The sequence below is a fragment of the Tachypleus tridentatus genome, chromosome 7 (genome assembly GCF_004210375.1).
Source record: "Tachypleus tridentatus isolate NWPU-2018 chromosome 7, ASM421037v1, whole genome shotgun sequence".
NCBI classification, from domain to species: domain Eukaryota; kingdom Metazoa; phylum Arthropoda; class Merostomata; order Xiphosura; family Limulidae; genus Tachypleus; species Tachypleus tridentatus.
In genome coordinates this window covers 41,556,627-41,577,971 of record NC_134831.1, presented here as the reverse complement: position 1 = coordinate 41,577,971, position 21,345 = coordinate 41,556,627, and the positions used below count along the sequence as shown (strand labels likewise).

Sequence of the window (21,345 nt, the reverse complement as noted above, 5' to 3'; positions counted from 1 at the left end):
CCCCACACGAAAAAAGAATTAAATTCTAGAACTACCCCAGAGCGTAGCTAGCTCAAAGTGATGTAAATTTCTAAAGTCTTGAAGAGTTGAAAGTTGAGATTGAAGAACTCTGTACGTCGTTGTTTATTAAACAATTAATGAAATTCAAATTTTACAAGAATCTTAGAAATGACTGTTTAAATGACGAACTGTTGAAGTTTGTAATATTTGGACTCTGATAATTTAATTTCTTAGAGCATATGCCAAGATTTTTGAATGCTACTCAATCTAGGACATACGAACTAAATAAACTATCTTTTTAAAAATAAAAAAGTTTTATTTCTTGTCTTACCGTGGTGTTTCCTTGTCGCTTCTTAATCCCAGCCTCCATGGCGAAGTGGAAGGCTGCCAGACTTCTGGCTTCCTCTCTCTTGCTGTCCAGGACAGGAACCAGCCGAAGAAGCCAGTTTTTGGACTGCCCATGGACATGAGACACTGTGCTGTTAGCAAACTCTTCTGGATTATGACTGGTCACGAAAGGCTCAACAAGATCCAGTGTTCCGGAACGTAATACTGCAGCTTCGATTTCTTTGTTGGCTACCAAAGCGGCAATAGCCAAACAGGCATAATACTTGATATTATCGTCATTGTTGAACGCCAAGGGGAACAACCAGACGGGGACTTTGTGTTTTATCATGGCTTCCTGGTTCTCGGATCCGCCATATAAAGATAAGTTCGCCAATGCGGTAGCACAATGACGTAGAGTTTCAACATCTGTATTTCTGCAGTCGTATAAGATAGCTTTTAAGCCCCCCATTCTTATTACGTCACTACATGTGGTCTCGGAGTGCTTAAAGAGGTGTTCAAGAATCCCAGTGCCAATGCGGGAATGAACGACCGAGTTTCTGATGCTGCATGAGTAAGCCACAGAGACGACACTTCCCAGACCATTTTCCACCACGTACCCTCGATTCTCGGTGGATAGGCACTGTTCTAGAAGACAAGCACTAGCAAACTGGAGTTCGTCGTTACTACAAGAACAGTTGCTAATCAGAATGTCCAACCCGCCGTTATTCCTGAGGATATTGCACAAGTTAAACCCCAGATCGTAGCCGTTTGTTGGAACAGCCCAAGCCTTTCGAATCATATCGTTCATTGTAGATAACAGCTGTAGCGCTTCATCGTCAGATGCAGATTTCAGCCTATCAACAGAGGTGCTCATGCGGGACCCAAACCTTGCCATGGCCTTCTCAACTTCCGAAGACGGTGCTGGCGAGTTGAGAATCTCTATATCCTTTTCAAGACCCTGAGTGATGGCATGCTTTGGGGAAGAATCATTTACCTGAAACGGCCCTCCTTCATCTGGAAACGTGACGATGGGGCTCATATTTACAGATGTTATCCCCCCAAACTCTATTTGCTGCTTATTTTGACTACTGCTAATAGCAGTTGACGATTTCATATTCTTACTTGTAAAAGTTAGTTTGGACGTTGATGACATATTCCTTTGCTGCTGTATGGAAGCTTGAGAGATGACTTGACTTTCTTCCTGTTTTGCCATGGCAATCTTTTCTGCAGTAAACTCGTCAGTTTTGAGCTTCACTGCAGAGGACATCGCGGTCCTTTCTTGTTGCTCGACTGTATCTTCAGTTTTTAGATGTCTCTGTTCCTGTCGCACAGCCGTTGCTTTTTCAGCAGAAAATCCTTCGGCTTCTAGGTGAGATTTAACAGCTGAAGAAGCGAGTTTTTCTTCGTAGTTCATTTCTCCCGTTTGAAGTCTTTTCAATTCTTTGTTACTAGATGCAGACTTCTCAGATTTGAAACCATCTGTCAGTAATTTCAACTTGGACGAAGAAGTCACCCTTTTCTGTTCAAACCTCATTTCTTGAGGAGAAGCTTCCTTGACCTCTCCTTCCTCCAACAAAGTACCTTCCACTGAAATACCCCTCTGGGCAGTCATGGTCTTTTTCCTTGATTCACTGGTACTACTGGCACTGCTAGCACTACTGGTGACGCTGACGCTGCGATTGAAGTTACGACTGCCAACATACGATTCGTTCTGTTGTTTCTGTTGCTGTTTCACTTCTTGGCTAACCAGCGAGTGGAGCAGCTGCGATTTCTTACTCATCACAGAACTGGATGATGAAGATGAAGCTGTGGTGCAGCTGCTCTTCAACATTTGGGAGGAGGAAGAATTCGCACTAAGCTTCTCTTTGCTCGAAAAGGCTGAACTGGAACTCAGTTTCTCTGTGCTGCTACTAAAAGATGCCGTCGTGGTCATTGACGACGAACTGTTCATCCTGTTTAATACTGTGGAAGCCTTGTTGAAGTTATCGACCAAAGAGGACACATCTCCATTCGCAGACATTGTTTTTTCTTCACCGCTTTCCGCAGGGATGTCGGACATCTGTAGAAATCCAAAATATTGTGGTCAATAAAGGAACACAGTGAAGAGTTTACACATTCACTAGCAGACATAAAAATGTGTAGACTAGAAATAGCTTGAAAATATACCCGAAGTCCACAAATAACTTAAGATTTAACAACGATTGCAGACAACTGACAAACCATGAGGAATCGCGCATGCTCAAAAAATTGTATTATCGTAAAATAAAAATCAGTTGGTCAGAGAACTCCGCAGTGTTGCTTAATTTTTGTCACCCACAGGTGGGTTAATGGTAAGTTTATGAACTTACAATACTAAAATCTGGAGTTCAAATTGAGTACTACTTTTGGTCAGCACATCTGAAATAACATTTCCGTTAAAGATTCATTCATCAAGTTACTTATTACCAAAAACAACCGCAAATATTAAAAGTTTGTGAGTATTACCAGGTTCGTACGCAAAGTGTTTGAACGGGGTGTTCAAACTTGTGGAAATCATGGTGAAGTTTGGGGAGGGGATTCTGGGATTGTGCTACTATTCTAAGCCAAGAAGTGTTAATGCTTCATCGAAAGATCGTAGACTATGTGAAAAACATTAAATACCAAAAGTAGCTGCGCTATAATTATATAAACATAATTTTTTAAATCACAAACATAGGGGGTTCGGCCACTACCACCCCTCTCCTGTGTACTTGCGTGATTACATCAAATGTTTGCCAAAATAGGAACTCATGAGGGTATATGAACTTTACATAAAGACATAAAAACGGGTGAGTATTGATATAGGCCCGGCATGGCCAGGTGGTTAAAACACTTGACTCGTAATCTAAGACTCGTGTGTTCGAATCTCCGTCAAACCAAACATGCTCGCCCTTTCAGTCACGGGGGCATTGTAATGTTACGGTCAATCCCACTATTCGTTGGTAAAAGAGTAGCCCAATAGTTGGTGGTAGGTGATGATGACTAGCTGCCTTTCCTCAAATCTCACACTGCAAAGTTAAGGACGGCTAGCGCAGATAGCCCTCTGTAGTTTTGCCGGAAATTCAAACAACCAAACAAACCAAACTTTCGAGTCTCCTGATCGGTCAGCGATATGTTTACGGATTTCGCTTCCCCGCGATAGACGAAGTGAAGACAGCCCAATGTATAACTTTGTACTAAGAAAACAACGATGTTCGACATTGTTCCATTACCTCACACCGACAGTACGTGTACACAACCCTAAAATTACAATAGTTTAATGTTTGTGTTTTATTCCGACTTAAATTACTAAAATTACCGATAAGTAAGGAGCCAGTCGGCCTTTTACACTGTGTATGCATCAATCTGGTAACAAGGCTCTAAATACGAAACGACTCACATACACGAAAAACTCCATCAATAATTATTGCTGGAATTCTTATGTTTTATACTGAAAATGGGTGATTTTGGGCAACATTACTGCTCATTTGTATGTACAATGTCCTTAAAGACGGAAACAACAATTAAAGAATACAGAAAGAAAAACACCCCTAAACTGATAGACCTCGACCGTTGTTTGAATATCAGCTATGTAACTATCATTTACAATGTGACGATTTGAGATGACGAGAAACCCACTTGATATAAAAATGTATCTGATATGGACGGCTGATATGGGTGGGTATTCACACTTTTACCAATAAAGCAAAAAACAACGTTTCGACCTTCTTAAGTCATTTTCAGGTTGAAATGTTTGTTATCTGCTTTATTGATAAAAATTTTAATACCCCTACCAGCCGTCCTGAGACACAATGCGACAATTGGTCAGCTCGTTGGCAGCTGGACAAGAGTACCCTCCGCCAATTGTTGTCTAACTGAGCAAGTTGATATGACAATCACTCTTTTATCGCCCCAACAGCTCCAACCATGAACTATTAGATACACATAGGTCGATGATTAAATTCTGATTCGACCTATTTCGGGTAACTTATTTCTTGTGGTAATGTCTCCAAAGTAACCACCAAACATTGGCGCTGTTTGGACTCGATTATCTAATATTTTAAAGAACCATAACAGGAATGCAAAATAAACCAGAATCAAATATTTTAATATGTTTAATAATTAAGTCACATCTATATATAGGTAATAATAACAAAATACATATTATAATTATCAAGTATATTTATTCAGGAATACATCACTAAACTTGGTGAGGCCGATAAAGTTATAATAATAAAATAGAAGCAGAGTGTAGCTTCACGAAGGCTGAATTTTTCGAACAGAATTTGAAAAGGAAGTATACATATACATACACATATACATACATGCATATACATACATACATACATACATACATACATATATATATATATATACATACACATACATACACATACATACATACATACATACATATATACATATACACATATATACATACATATACATATATATACATACATACATACATATACATACATACATATACATATACATATATACATACATACATATACATATACATACATACATATATATACACACATACATACATACACATATATATATACATATATATACATATATATACATATATATACATATATACACATATACATACATATACATATATATATACATACACATATATATATATACACATATATACACATACATATATATATACATACATACATATATATACATATACACACAAACAGATACGCTTTTTTTTTCTTTTTTCAGAAGCCTTGTGTAGGCGTTAAAACAGTTATATTTTGGGCATATCGTAAACTAACCAATCGTGACGGAGGACCTAGTAAACACATGTTTGTTCTTTTAATCATTCAAACACAAAACATTTATCTCCCGAGTCCTGTATACCCTATGACCGCCCCAATCGCGCTGATTCAAGAGATTTAGGAGGTTCTATACCTGAAATTCCTATGCTAAATAAGATACGGCTTATCCAAGTGGGTTGCATACGCCGTGGGTAGCCAGAAAGCATGAGACGGTACGGTGCACACAAGACAAGAACGGAAAAGAATAATTATTTATAAACGACAATAAAGTTAAGCTACAAGTTGATCATACGTATAGTATACATATATTACAAATCTAATAAATGGATGTACATATACACAGATGTATCCAAGCAGATAAAACATATAAGTACATACATAAGGACACACGTATAGAAAATATATATTAAAAATCTAATAAGTGGATGTATATATACATAAATGTATCCAAGCAGGTAAAAAATATAGGTACATACATAAGGACACACGTATAGCAAATATATATTAAAAATCTAATAAGTGGATGTACATATACATAAATGTATCCAAGCAGGTAAAATATATAAGTACATACATTAGAACACACGCATAGTATATATATATATATATATGTATGCATATAAAATCTAATAAATGGATGTACATATACATACATTAATCAAAGCAGGTAAAACATTTAAGTGCATACGTAAGAACACACGTGCCTAAGAAAACAGTCAGCAGTTACAACACATTACAGCTTATCACTAAACCTTCTATTCGTTAAACGGTAAAACATAATACAAAAAATAACGCATTTCAAGACCTCGAAAAACAAGTTAAATGCAATATTGTTGTTAGCTGCATTTAATTAATGATTCGCGACAACCGTTTAAACATTAAACACATGACTGAAGTAGCCTATCGAAGTTGATTTTTATTAACGCTTAAAAACGAGCAGTTTGTTGTTTTTACGGAATGGTTAAACACATATATGAAGTTGGCACTAAATACAGCGATACGAGGATGGATAGAGGGAGGAAATGTACAGACAATTATCATAAAATACAGTTAAACATCTATAAAACAGGCTGAAATACTGACACGAGAGTTACAAAATAACTGTACCGTATAACCTATGTTTATCAAACGTTGAAGACAAAGTTACATTCCGGGAGATACAAATCCTAAGCCTCCCAAACTTACTGTTTGAACAAGTGTTGTCTGAAAAGGCTGTAAATATCCACTTCTGCGGTTCATTTTGAAAATTACACAGTGAGTTCATCTACTGGGTATTTGGACGAGACCACACAGTAACAAAAAGTAAGGAAAACCCGTGTACCCTATGGCTTATCAAAGTGATCACATAGCATCGATAGTGAGGATAGGGGACCGTCACACAAATTGTTGACTTGTCTTGTAACTACAACTATAATTATGTAAAACTCCACCTATAGCGACTTCCGGCCTGCTATCAACCAATCACAGCAGGGTTAATTTTCTTCTACAAGTACATAAGGGTTAAACAGTTTGTAAAGGTTTTGTTCGTGTCCTTTCTGATCGGCTGAACAGGTGTATTTCGAAAAGTTGAAATACAACTAAACCACAATGAATCATTGTTTCCATGAGAAACGTGCATAACTGTTTAAGACTACAGAGTTCACCTGTACAACTATATACAGTCAAGTACTTATATGTTTTTCTATACTAATGTAACCTTTGTTTCTTGAATATATAATCTAACTGAACCATTATATCGTGTATACAATGAAACAGACATATATATATATGAATAGTTTTCCTATTCCAATTTGGACAAATAAATATAGGTACATATTTTAACACTTTTTCGTAGTTCAAAATTTGCCATGACTTAATCAATACAACTATGTGTGTTATAACCATAAAATATTCAAGCCATAAACCAAAACACATTAACATAAAAAATTTTTAGTTAAAAAAGTTTTAAATTTTAAAATACGCTGCACAGTTTTATTTAAAAAAGAGATCCTAGGGTAATTAAATAATTTATATCTAAAGAAAGTTAAATCAATAAACAAAATCATGAGGAAGGACTGCGTTAAGAACATCAAATCCCAACTTCTGATTAATTATATTATAACCATAAAATATGACTTCATATTTTATGGTTATAATATAATTAATCAGAGGTTGGGATTTGATGTTTTAACGCAGTCCTTCCTCATGATTTTGTTTATTGATTTAATTTCATTTAGATATAAATTATTTAATTCAACTGTGTGTGTTTATATAGATAAAACAACATCTTGTTAGACCAAATGTTCGAGACAAAAATATTTATCTCACTTTAGCTCGTAACAAATTTATCCTCCTCTACATAAAAATTTTCTCAACCCAAACGAGCCGTTTTTACATATATATTTTTCTCTACAAGTGGGTTTTCTCGTCATCACTGATCATTATGGTTGATATACCATAACAGTTCTTTCTCCACAAAAGTATAGCAGTTCATACAACTTGATACCGTTTTTCACGTGGGAGACAATTTTTTCTTAATTTCTACTGTTGTAAATGTATCCAAAACTTATGACTTTCACATTTCTAGAAGATACAGAAACTGAAACAGTTTAATTAAGCCAGATTCAACTTCTATTTCCCAATTACACATCAAAGTGAGGTAGATTTGGGTCACCTTAACAGCCCTTCATCTGTTAAAGGTAGCTCAACCTAGTTTTTGGTAAGTTTTCAGAAAGCAAATACAAGGAGTAAAAATTGAATTGCGATGTGGTTTGTTTTTGTTTTCGTAGCAATATTACATTCCTTTATCTATAATTCCTTTTTTTTCTTTTACAAAGGAAGTTATTAACTGTTATTTAGATATTTTACTGGACCTAATTGGTGCCTAAACTGCATGTTCGTTATTTTTACTTCAAGGAATAATAATTTTACTGCACAAAACATTTAAAGGCCGCTACACTGAATACCCTGTTACGTTTGGAAGATTTCAAAAACGATTCAGTTCAACAACAGTTTTTGCAAAGCCACGAGCATGATGTAGAACAATACAGCAGGTAACGCATGCATACATGGTGTTTAAACGTCATTTCCTGTTCAATTGACTATAAAATACCGGGATAGTGCTTTCAATTCACAGAGGTAACGCACGCGCCTTTTCTGTTTTCTCTAAATAGATATTGTGTATATTATTTAACAATCACGAAGTTTTATCAAGGTAGGTATTGCACTGCAAATAAAATAAAGTATTATTTTAAGATTTTATTTTGAATTAATACCACGTTCTTTTTTCCCCCTAGGCTTGACTACTTCATATAAACTTATGAATCAAACAACCTAGTTTTGAACAAGAAATGTTTGGATAGCTCTTACCGTGTAATAGTGTTTCGGCTTGATTTTTGTAAAGTTATTCATCTGAGTGTCTGTGTAGTCCCAAAATACATTCATTATCATGTTATGCCACAGAGATTTTATGTCGCACAGTTATCACTATTAGTTGAATACCTCATTAAACGGGCCCGGCATGGCCAGGTAATTAAGACGCTCGACTCGTAATTCGAGGGTCGCTGGTTCGAATCCCCCTCACACCAAACATGCTCGCCCTTTCAGCCGTGAGAGTGTTATAAGTGATGTTTAATCCCACTATTCGTTGGTAAAAGAGTAGCCTAAGAATTGTTGAGGGGTGGTGATGACTAGCCGCCTTACCTCTAGTCTTACACTGCCAAATTAGGGACAGCTAGCGCAGATGGCTCTCGTGTAGCTTTGCGCGAAATTTAAAAACAAACAAACTTAAATAAATGTCGGGTTTTTGTTCGTAACGTGACAAAGTGACAAATTTGCAGTAGTGCAAGAAATACTTTTTTGGTAGAATAAAAGTTATTTTACAGAAAAAGATGGTCAGTAATTTACTTTCTATTTTAAATTTGGTTTAAATGTTTTTAAAGACTTGTATATAACTTTTGTCTACCATATGACGTTATAATACAACAGTACGCCAAAACTGATGTTTTATGTACCTACAGTTATCACTAAAAGGATCAGTATTAAAAAAAAGGAAGATAATTATTATACTCTTGTGAATCTAGAGTGAAATATTGTGAAATATTCTTAGTGCAAACTTCGCACTATCATACCAACCTGCCCCTGGTCCGTTTCGAAAACTCAATTTCAATGTAGTTTCAATCGCCATTTGGAACAAACTCTGCCCTCAAATAATGGATTATTAGGATTTGTTTCACTTTTATCTCAAATTTAACTTTAACATTTATTATAATCATTTCCAGTTGTAATAATACCAATTTTATATACGATGTTTAAGTTAAATCATTAAGTTGGTGTTTGTTTTTTAACTTCGCAAAGCAACTCGAGGGCTATCGGCGCTAGCCGTTCCTAATTTAGCAGTGTAAGACTGGATGGAAGGCAGCCAGTCACCACCACCCACCGCCAACTCTTGGTCTACTCTTTTACCAACGAATAGTGGGATTGACCGTCACATTATAACACTCCCACAGCTGAAAGGGCGAGCATGTTTGGTGTGACGGGAATTCGAACCCGCGACCCTCAGATTACGAGTATAGTGCCTTAACCACCTGGCTATGCTGGAGCCTTCTGGAGTCTCTTTTTGTCGTACGAGCTATAATTCAAAGGGCGAAGAAAATGATTTGATACTGTTATATAACAGATTTTTGTAATAACGTACAACACATACGTTATTGACTTATTCAAAATATTTGTTCATTTTCTTGTTCACATTCTGAGATTTTAAAAATATCGATTGTAAATTGTACTCATGGAAAAACTTATACGCCCCAGAAATATTACGTTGTAAGCTTAAGTCTCTCAACTTAATTGACCTTCACCGTTGTCCCGTGAATTTCAAAAGTGACTTATGTCAAAAGTTTCGTATGTAATATCTGTTACATAACTTTGGTCAAACTACATTCATCCAATGTTGAGATATCCTGTCCACACGATCGGTAGTGATAGTCAAGGGTATACCAATAAACTTCGCTCTAATTTGCAGTGAGGGCCATAAAAACAACCAATGAATGAGGGAATTTTAGTTTCATAAACACCATCCTCGGGTTATTTGTTTATCATTTAACATCAGCAATGAAACATTGTTTTTAGTTTTTCTTGAACATAATTCCAATATTATACAAATATGTTACTGCATACACCATCAGATGCCGCTGTAATCAAAATATTCTTAAACAGCAAGTGGTTCAAGCACATCAGTTCCAGGTCGATACTGGCAACATTCCATATCAAGCAATATTTGCGACCTTTGAGCAACAAATTCTGATGATGATATAGAAATAGCCTGACAAAGCAAAATTTTTCCTACCATATAATATTTACAAACCTAATGGCACATTTCATTCCAGTGATCTAACATTTAAATCGAATGACGAAAATTTCGCTAATTCCTCGAACATGGAATGCTATCAGAACAAACAGTTTTATATCATAAATTTGTATCATAAATGACATAATATCGAAATTTCGTCTTGCAGTTTAACGAATTGTGTAATTCTTTTCATAGTGTTCTTCTCAAAATCTCTTCAACCACAGTGTTTACAAACCAACTGTGTTTACAAACCAACTGTATATTTATTCTGACACTTGAACAAAACAGATTATTATTCATAACCCTAAACCACCATCTCTCTATTAAACGCCAGCTTCTGCGAGGATTAATCAGGTGGTTGCAGCCAAAGCTAGATGCCATGTCAGTGTACAAACGATTAGGACTAGACGTCATAAGGCTGGCTATACGACATATGTTCAATGAATACACCCACTGACAATAAGGCACAAAATAGCTCTACTTCAATAGTTAAGTTGAGCGCCATCACGCAACCAGTAAACTAACGTACACTGACTTCCAGAATATTCATGTCACTTTTGAACCTATATTCATATGGCGTTAAACGTTGATGTTTGTTCTAACCTCTTATCTGGAGAATTGGTATTATTAACGGCTTACACTTTATAGACTACATCAGGAGTCACCAAACTACGGCCCTCGAGGTCATTTTGTCCGGCCCGTCAGCAGCTAGCCGCTTGGAAAAAAGTGACATTTCCTCAAATGTCCGACTGTCATAACAAAATAAATCACACCGATGGTCGCTTTAAGCTGGCAAACACAAAACATTATGATAAAAAGAAACAAGGCTGTCACGCATTTTTAACCAACAGGAAAATTCTTCTTTCGTTCTTGCTGCCCGTTTATTCATATTGAGGCACGTATCTATGAAAGCATTACGATTTCGACTTGTCTTGTAAATTCAGCGGCCTAGGGTTACCGCTTCTGCAAGCTCATTCCTCTTAGTTGTCGGGTTATGCGCTTTTCGTAACTCGTTCTTAGGTAAGTGTCGTGGCAAACGTACGTTTCAATATATTTTGTTTGCGTGTTCTTGGACCAGTACAATACTTTTCTCACAGCGTTCTGTGTTGTTCATTTTCAGATCCTGTTTTTTTTTCGCCTATCGTTATGGCTGCTCTTAAAAGAAGAAAAGTGGACTCTGAGTGTCGTGCTTTCAATGAAGAATGGGGAGAAAAGTACTTCTTTGTGGAAACAAAAACCCAGAAAGCTACTTGTGTGATATGCACCGAAAGTGTTGCCATTTTGAAAGAGTACAATCTTCGGCGTCAATATGAAAAAAAAAAAAAACATTTATCAACATATTTGAAAATTTCAGGAAAGTTCCGTTCTGAGAAATTTGAATCCATGAAACGTGTTTTTGTCACTCGTACAAGTTACAAAATAGTGCATGGGATGGCAGAGCGAGGAAAACCGTTTACTGACGGCAACTTCATCAAAGAGTGTATGATGGAAGCAACAAATGAGCTGTGTCCTGAAAAAGCCAAATTCTTTGAAAGTATCAACCTTTCAGCAACTTCAGTTGTACGGAGAGCAGAAGAACTTGGAGAGAACATCGCATTACAGATACGCCAAAAAGCTAGGAACTTCTTATAGTATTCTCTGGCACAGGATGAGTCTATTGATCTCTCGATTACTTCTCGTGGAGTTAATTTGGACTTTCAGATCACGGAAGAGTTGGCATCAGTTTGCAGCACGCACGGAAGAACAACCGGAGAAGACATTTTCATGGAAGTGCATAAAACTTTGCAAGACTATAACCTTCAGTGGAATCAGCTTAGAGGTGTAACAGTTGATGGAGGAAAAAACATGACTGGAGTAAAGAAGGGTCTGGTGGGGCTGATCAGGAAACAGTTGGAAGATCTTCAACTCCCAAGCGCTCTGTTCATACACTGCATCATACATCAGCAAGCACTCTGTGGAAAAGACTTAGATATTTCTTGCGTACTGAAACCAGTCATTTCTGCAGTGAACTTCATTCGGGGTCATGCACTTAATCATCGCCAGTTCAAGGCGTTTCTTGAAGAAATTTATTCGGATTTCTGTGACTTGCCTTATCACACGGCGGTGAGGTGGCTCAGCTGCGGTAAAGTCTTGTCAAGAGAGGAATGACCAAACAGTGTCTCTTACATACCTGATCTGGTCAATATGTTCCATGTAAGAGAGGAATGACCAAACAGTGTCTCTTACATACCTGATCTGGTCAATATGTTCCATGTAAGAGAGGAATGACCAAACAGTGTCTCTTACATACCTGATCTGGTCAATATGTTCCATGTAAGAGAAGAATGACCAAACAGTGTCTCTTACATACCTGATCTGGTCAATATGTTCCATGTAAGAGAAGATTGACCAAACAGTGTCTCTTACATACCTGATCTGGTCAATATGTTCCATGTAAGAGAAGAATGACTAAACAGTGTCTCTTACATACCTGATCTGGTCAATATGTTCCATGTAAGAGAAGAATGACCAAACAGTGTCTCTTACATATTTAACCTGGTCAGCATGTTCCATATAAGAGAAGCATGACTAAACAGTGTCTCTTACATGGAACATGTTGACAAGATTAGGTATGTAAGAGACACTGTTTAGTCATTCTTCTCTTACATAGAACATGTTGACCAGATTAGGTATGTTTGGTCATTCTTCTCTTACATGTTGATCAGATTAGGTATGTAAGAGAAGAATGATCAAAGTGTCTCTTACATACCTAATCTGGTCAGCATGTTCCATGTAAGAGAAGAATGACCAAACAGTGTCTCTCACATACACACCGAATTTCATGCCCCTTCAATATGTATGGAATACTCTAACAGAATACCTTGCATCCCGTCAAGTGGCTATAAGTATTTAAGATACTATGGAAAGAAATATTCTGGAGGAATAGTCAAGGATACTTCAGGGCTACAATAATTGGTGCTAGGCTGTACTGACTGTTAATGGTGAAAGGCTGGTGCTTGGATGTACTGACAGTTCCAGATGACCAAACTCTATACTAAAGTCACGAAGTATATAGATGCAAAGCCACCTCTACTAAACGTTCGTTTCGGTTCAGAAACTGAAACGTTGATCGCTGTCTTTTCAGGTCATTGGATGTCTGACAAGTGAAATTAGGAGATTGACTGAAATTATTTTACTTATCATTATATGTTTACATATATATATTGTTTTGTACTGTTAGCTTAGAATCACATTTTACCATGTCAGAAAGAAAGAATGTTTGTGTGTGTATGCGTTACTTGATATGTAAAGACAAATTTGTTGAGCAAATAGTGTGAAGCAATAAAATTTTAAAATAAGTTAACCCTCTATACGAGTTTCTTATTCGAAAAGTTTTTTTGTCAGCTCTTTTATTAGAAAAACATTTCAGAAGCAAACGGTCACCTACCTTACAAACCAACATATAAAATGTTTGAGAATTTTCTAAGTGGAAGTCTCCAAGCACTAATTAACTTCGTTTTAGAAAAAAAAACCCATAAACTTTCAATAATAATAAATTCCCTATCTGTTCTACATACATGGTCCCGGCCTGGCCATGGGATTAGGGCGCTTGACTCTTAATCTGAAGGTCGCGGGTTCGAATCCCCGTCACACCAAACATGCTTGCTCTTTCAGTCGTGGGGACGTAATAATGTTACAGTTAATTCCAGGAAATATAAATGTTAACAGAAACAGACTGCACGATTCACTTACACTGCTGTTAATCACTGCAACAGGTTTGAAACTTTAACATTAGTTAATTGACGACATTAGAATGGCGAGTAAACAACTAAAATTCTTGGCATTAGGTGAGCACATACAAAAAACATCAATAAACAGCTCTAAATCAGTAAACAGCTCTAAATCGCTTACTACTGGCTATACTTGGATTTCAAAAGAAGAAAAAATTTGTGACAGAATAAAAAGAGCCATCTCTTTTAAAAAAATAAACACTGGGTTGGGTTGTACAGGGAGACATCTTCCCTCAGTCCTCACCAGTCATTATTTTACTGCTTTTCCGATAACGTTTGTTTGTTTTTGAATTTCGCACAAAGCTACACGAGGGCTATCTGCGCTAGCCGTCTTTAATTTAGAAGGGCAAATCTAGAGGAGAGGCAGCTAGTCATCACCACCAACTCTAAGGCTAATCTTTCACCAACGAACAGTCAGATTGACCGTCACATTATAACGCCCCCACGGCGGAAAGAACGAACACGTATGGTGTGTTTCCCATAGCGATAGACTTTTTATTACTGAGTAAAAACAAACAAACTACGTACAACAGTTTTACGTGAAATTATTACATTTGAAATAAAAATGTGATTCATCTAAGCCTTTATAATCTTAAAATATTACCAAATGTCGAGTTGGGAAAATATTTGAAATATATTTACTTGTTTTAGCACCAAGCTACACACTGAGCTTTATGCACTTTACCCCCAAGGGAATCAAACCACAAATTTTAGTGTTATAAGCCCTGAAGCTTATACTCAGCCACTAGGAATGTTTTAAATACATGAAAAAAAAATGTTAATAGAGGATATAAACAAAATTATCTTGATACTGTCCCTTTTCAACGACATAATGTTATAGGAAAACGAATAAAACTTCTCGAAATGACATGATAGAGTGTGTATTTAACGCATGCGGACTCAGTCTTTGGCTTTATGGTTCGCAATTAATTTCCACCAAAACGCACTCTGCACATTGGTGGCATAAGTATGCTCTAAGATTGACGGTCGAATCCTGCTATTCGGTCAGTTGAGAGTTGACAAAGGGTGTTGTTTACTTTAGTTCGAAATTTGAGACGTAGATAACCCGAAGTATAGCTTTGTGCGAATATTGTAAACAAAGAAACAAAAATTCCTTACATTACGAGTTCCAAGTAATTAGAATGTAAAAAAAAAGTAAACTATAGTATTATGTATGAACATTTAAATTTCACACCAATAATTTAACATAAACTAACCAAAGTTACTGTTGTTTTAACGGCACTTGATTTAATGTACATAAGTGCTAATGGTTTTGAAGATGCACTTCTAAGCGACCCCATCTGCGGAACAAATATACATCATGGAATTAGCAGTTTGTATACCATCTGACGAATAAACAGCTATCAACAAATTACTTTATCCTTTCAAGAGTAATTCAGTAAAATAGTAGTTGACAGAAATTATGATATCAGTAACTCACGGGGAAAAAAAAAAATCACCAATAACTTACGTTCACTGGCTTAGAATAACAGTTACACCATACTGTGTAACGCCAGTTATTTATATATAAAGAAATTTGAAATTTTGTACGTATTTTGAAATTAAATTAGTACTAAAATTAAACAGCTATAATTAAGTATACCCAAAAGTTCCTTATCCACCTTTCGATTGTTATTTTTGGTACTACCCTTTTCCAGTGTTTCAAGACGCCATCAGTTTATTAGTCTGTTTTATGTATAAACGATTCTGACCAAACAGGGTAAGAAGTGAAGGTGTCGTCCATTCCTCTCCACATTCTATGCCCTTTTCAAAGAGATTCATTTGTTTTCCATTTCTTTGAACTCGAGGTTAGGGAACTTCCCCGAGCGGACAAAAACGATCAGTGAGTCACGTGATGACGCAATAGCGTCACCTAGAGTTTACACATCAAATAAATGTTTATTGAAATATTTTTGTGATACTCGAGAATATATAGTAAAGTTTAAAAAAGAAACAAATTTCTCGAATTCTCTTTACTATCAACAATTTCTTTATAATAGTTGTAAGCAAATCCTTCAGTTCTTTCATTGCTACAGACACATATATTTCCCTCTAGACTATTCAGATTTAGGATTATATATCATCGTGAAGAAAAGGCATTTCCTTTTCAATAGTTTCACATTTCAGACATACGAAATATTAAAATGTGTATGAATTTCGTTTCTTATTCAGTATCTAAAAATAAACATGACACTAAAGTAGTTATATGTATATAAAATTGACAGTAGAAGACTTAATAAGAAATGCCTGAATGATTATCAGCAGTCTACAAATACTCATATCCTTTTGAAGAGGTTTCATTTTCAAACTGTTGTTTTTATATAAGGGATTAATATTTCTACATTCTTAAATAACGGCCAATAGATGGCACTAGTAACAAGAACAAGGCAAACACTGATATTTCGTTATGGACCATAATCTCTGAAATACAATAAAAATTACATATTAACACTTATTTAAGTGCCTACCACATGAAACAACTCACCATTAACAAAACTGCAACCGACCATCAAAATTAAAGTTACAACGGTGACTGCTGTAAGTGACACCAAAATAATTATCACGTGATCTCAATATTTAGGCTACCCCACATGCAGATTGTGTTTCTTCTCCTCTTAAACGACACATATGATTTATTCGCAACTTGATTATAATACTAGCACCAGTGTAAAGTTCTGGAAAGAAAAAACTACTACATTTTTTAAAATAAAATACGAAAGGTTAACAAAAATGGTTACGTCAGCTGATCTGTTGAAATTGTGTCAAATAAAATTTCTCTATCATTGTTTCTAGTTTTGTTTAAATTGATTGAGTAATAATAAATATGTGCGTACAGGGAATAGTGTATAAAATTTCATTTTTTTTTCTTTTCCTATAATGCAAGTGGCGAGAAATAATCTTTCTTAGAGGTTCAGTGACTTTCTTATCTTGCTTGCAAGGTGTCGCTGGCTAGTGCAAAAACATTAGGGACTTAAGTCAAAGCATTTCATATTGGTGAGAAAGGTTGGGTTATACGAGTGTAATTTTTAAAAGAGATACACTCCAATTTATTGAGAAACTTAATCAGTTTAGTTGTATGCATCTTATTTAAAACGCAGTAAAAAGTTTGCTAAACATTTACTACCAGATTTTGTAAAACAGATTAGAGAATCTTGCCTAGTTGATTAGCGAGTCTATAACTCATTTACCAATAACGTAAAACGTAAATCATTCGGGAAAAGGCTGGGTGATGGAAAACACAAAACAAGTTACAAAGAGGTATAAAAATGTACCTTTTGAAGATCAGTTATTATTGTGTTTTCTTCTACACATTTAACTCGTGTTTGGTAGAGTATTGATAAAATACTATTTCAGCACCTTCAGACGTAAACATCTAATGGACATATAGAGTTGTGTGTCGAAAACAGCCTCAATAGACTATTGTACTATTTCGTTACATCTACCCTTCTTTGCTTCTGTTAAACAACCAGGATCAAATCTTTTCAGAACCATTGTATAAACTACATCAGAATACCGACAGGTGGCTTGTCTTAATTTAATATTTACTCTTTACTCATGAGTAACACTGTGTTCTTTCTTTTTCTTCAGCATGAAGGGTCCATATACAAAGAAAGGCCACCTGGTTTATTTTTTATGGCTAGGTACATTTCTCAACTAAATAAATATAATGAACGTTCAAAACGCATCAGTCAACCAAACACAATTTACAGAAAACACATTCCTACACAGCAACAGTTGAACGAGTACTGTTTTTACAGTCCCGTGAAATAGTTGGCGAAGCAGGTGTTTGTTATCAAAGTTAAATATGATTTTTTTTTCTCTCTCTCAAACCAAGACGATGTTAAGAAAACTGGTTTAAATCTCGATGGAAATAAGCCAAAAGTTATCGCCGCATCAAAGGTCAATGACCTTTCTTAGAGTAACAGTGTAAGTGGATTATAAGAAAGAGAGATAGCAAGTTTCTGTGAAACATCTTGCAGAGATTTCGTTCACGATATGTATGACCTTGAAGGTAAAAAAAGTCACGTCACGCAGGGCCTTGTACTCTGCTGGCGAACACGTCTAGTGTCACGGCATCGTGTTAGGTGGCGTTTTAATCATAAAGTCTTGTTTATACGTTGCACTATATACAGACAGGCAAATTATCCTGCTGATATATTAGTGAAGCTAATAATACTAATCTGTTTCGTTTGATTGCTTACTTTCAATTTACAATGATCACGTAATTACTTCAAAGTATTTTGTTTTAGTTCCCTAGTGTTTGTTGTTTTTTTGGTGCTAAACCTCATTGATAGGTTTCAATGTTGAACCATTATTTGTCAGCGAGAGTCGTGCGCTGTAAGCATTTGAATAGAGTCACGTAAAATAAAAGTTTAGTGAGTGAGAAAAATGAGATATGTATAAGAAGTCGTTACCTCGTGACATTTTCAGAGAAGTAGAAGACGGATACAATTTTTTAAATGATCTGTGTATATAACATATTCCATGGTTGAGTACCTCACATCAAAACGATTTTGATTAATGCAAATTAGCAAGTTACCTGGTAGAACTGGATGTATCAGAACTACATTTTGAAACTTTCTGGCATTGCTTAGGTAGTGTGATGATACCGAATATTGACCTTTTTACTGGAAAGCTTTATGTAACGAGCTTTTCTGACGCAAAATAATGTAACTGCCAAGAATCTACTAAAGCAAAGGTCAGTGGTGAAAGTCGTACACGCATTTTTGGAGATAATACAAAATATAATCAGGAATGTTTTAATCTGGAAAACAGACAGAGGTTACGTGAGAACACATTTCTTCTAGTACATATCAGTTTAACTGTCACATACAACAAACAGGTGAGGACTAAATAAAACAGGTATTCATCCTAAAGTATATCTGTTATATCATTGGACGCAGTACAAATAGACTACTTTACCACCTGACGGTTGAAACAGGCACTAAGAAATAATCGCTCTCGTGCACTAAATGGATTATAGAAACTATAGAGGTAGGAGTACTGTACTTTAGATACGACAGCCTGCGGCAGACGCTTTTCGATGGACAGTCGTCAGATAGAGCACAACCAAACGTGACGACACGGATTGTAACGACGTGATGGAGCTCTAAATTTGTTTAGTATAACTCTTTCTCAAAATTTGTGTAAAAACATGAAACACTCCCGCCTATGCGTGCCTGTATAGAAGTCATCATATCATCATAATTTCCCAGGAATGCTGCAGTACCAGTCTCAGGGAAAAATTACTCGTCACGAAGTGCTCTGTAGACATCTCATGGTGGGTAATCAGCGCTTCATTACTGCTTTCATGTCCTCAGTAAGTTACGTGACAACTTCAATGGTAAATCTTCCATGTGTTATTATGAACTTCATCGTTACGAACTCCATTTCGTTTGTTCTGTACACGAAACGAAACGGATAATTCATGGTACGTTTCATTACTCTAGTATTACTTAAAACAGGTCATGCCATTGCTTATAGTAGTACTTAAAACTGATCATGCCATTACTACAGTAGTACTTAAAACTGGTCATGCCATTACTTATAGTAGTACTTAAAACTGGTCATGCCATTACTACAGTAGTACTTAAAACTGGTCATGCCATTGCTTATAGTAGTATTAAAACTGGTCATGTCATTACTTATAGTAGTACTTAAAATTGGTCATGCCATTACTTATAGTAGTACTTTGAAAAAGTAGTAACGAAAACTAGTAATGTCAACATTGTAGTACTACTGACAACTAGTTACGTGTATGTTCTACTGCTACTGAGAAGCGGACCGATTTTTCTGGCTTTATTGACAGTTTACCTGGACGTTTGTCTTGTTGCTCTGATAAATGAAAAAAAATAATAAGGAGAACTAGCACTGAAATTCTCCTGTTGGTACTGAAAAACAATGACCATAAAGTAGTGCCGTTTTTCTATTTGTAGGTATAAACCTGTGATGTATTGTTAAAAATACTGTGTCAACACATTCTTTTGATATTTTGATACGTAAGGTGTACTCTTGGAAAACTTGCAATTATAGACCGTTATAAAATTAAGCAATTATGACGCTATTTACAACAACCTTAAAGTACCTATGTAAAACTGTTTACAAGTAAAAGTGGAATAATGTAATATTACTTCTCATATCACGAACGGTCTTTTGAAAATTTATGAAAAAAAAAACACAACAAAAACGAGAGCAAAACATATTGTATCCCCGCAACGAAATGTAAAAATATCCTAATGTAATTTGGTAACTATGGCTACCTATACGTCATATTTCTCACCGATGTGCTTACTGACGTCATCATTCTCCAGCAACTTGAGCATTACGTCATAAGTGAGAAGATGAACGACAGTTTACATTCTCAGAATCTATTTTCTCAGCGCGAAACAAACCAGTGGAAGACTTAAAGTACTAGCGTTAAAGTAACGAGAAACTGCTTCTGTTGACTAGTTTCCAAATAACGTTGAAACAACTTTATATCATTTTTACAACTAGTCCTAGCGGTTAAAACCTGAAGTCAGTGTTAAAGGGTGCCATTTTTTCTCATGGACTTTTCCCATCTCATATTTGTTTCAAGTCTTCTTTTCCAACCATAGTTAAACGTTGTTTTGTTTTGTTTTTGTTTTGCTTATTTTTTCTTCCAGATACAGAGATGGGTCCATCTTCCACGGTTTTTTTTTTCAGGACTTCTTTTGTTTCATACCAAAAGCGTGATCCATCTGCAAAACTAGCTGCACGTAGTGCTCATCTTTAACGTTACATTTCGCATTGTGAATTTCTTTGTTAAAAACGAATGAAGGTAAAACGTGGTGCATGACACGTCTTGAAATCAGAATAAGAGACAGAAACAACACAATAAAGAACGTACGCCTGTGAAATACATTATTTCAATCGTTTGGAAAGAAGAATAAAGTTAATAATTTTACATTTCATGACCAGATTAGTTTTCAATAAGTTTTATGCAATAAATAAAATACAAAGTACTTCGAGAAATTAATTTGGCAACAGAATACCTTCAACTTGCTAAAACGTTCCATATGTTTGCTTTCTAGACTAGCAAAAACAATGTTTATTGCTTATTTTTAACTTGTTAAAATCCACTCCTGTTTAGAGGAGAGAAAAA

The 21,345-nt window shown here is 35.8% G+C and overlaps 1 protein-coding gene across 5 annotated transcripts in view; it reads right to left on the bottom strand.

Moving 5' to 3' along the window:
- LOC143255511 (NAD(+) hydrolase sarm1-like) overlaps positions 1 to 21,345 on the bottom strand; it is a 125,623-nt gene that overhangs the window by 44,805 nt on the left and 59,473 nt on the right. For 4 of the 5 annotated variants that reach the window (XM_076511292.1, XM_076511290.1, XM_076511289.1 and 1 more), the window contains exon 2: positions 332 to 2,386. In XM_076511292.1, coding sequence (XP_076367407.1) covers positions 332 to 2,386 — 2,055 coding nt within the window. Of the gene's footprint in view, positions 1 to 331; positions 2,387 to 6,311; positions 6,433 to 21,345 lie in introns of those variants that run through there. The other variant, XM_076511291.1, reaches the window with a different exon arrangement.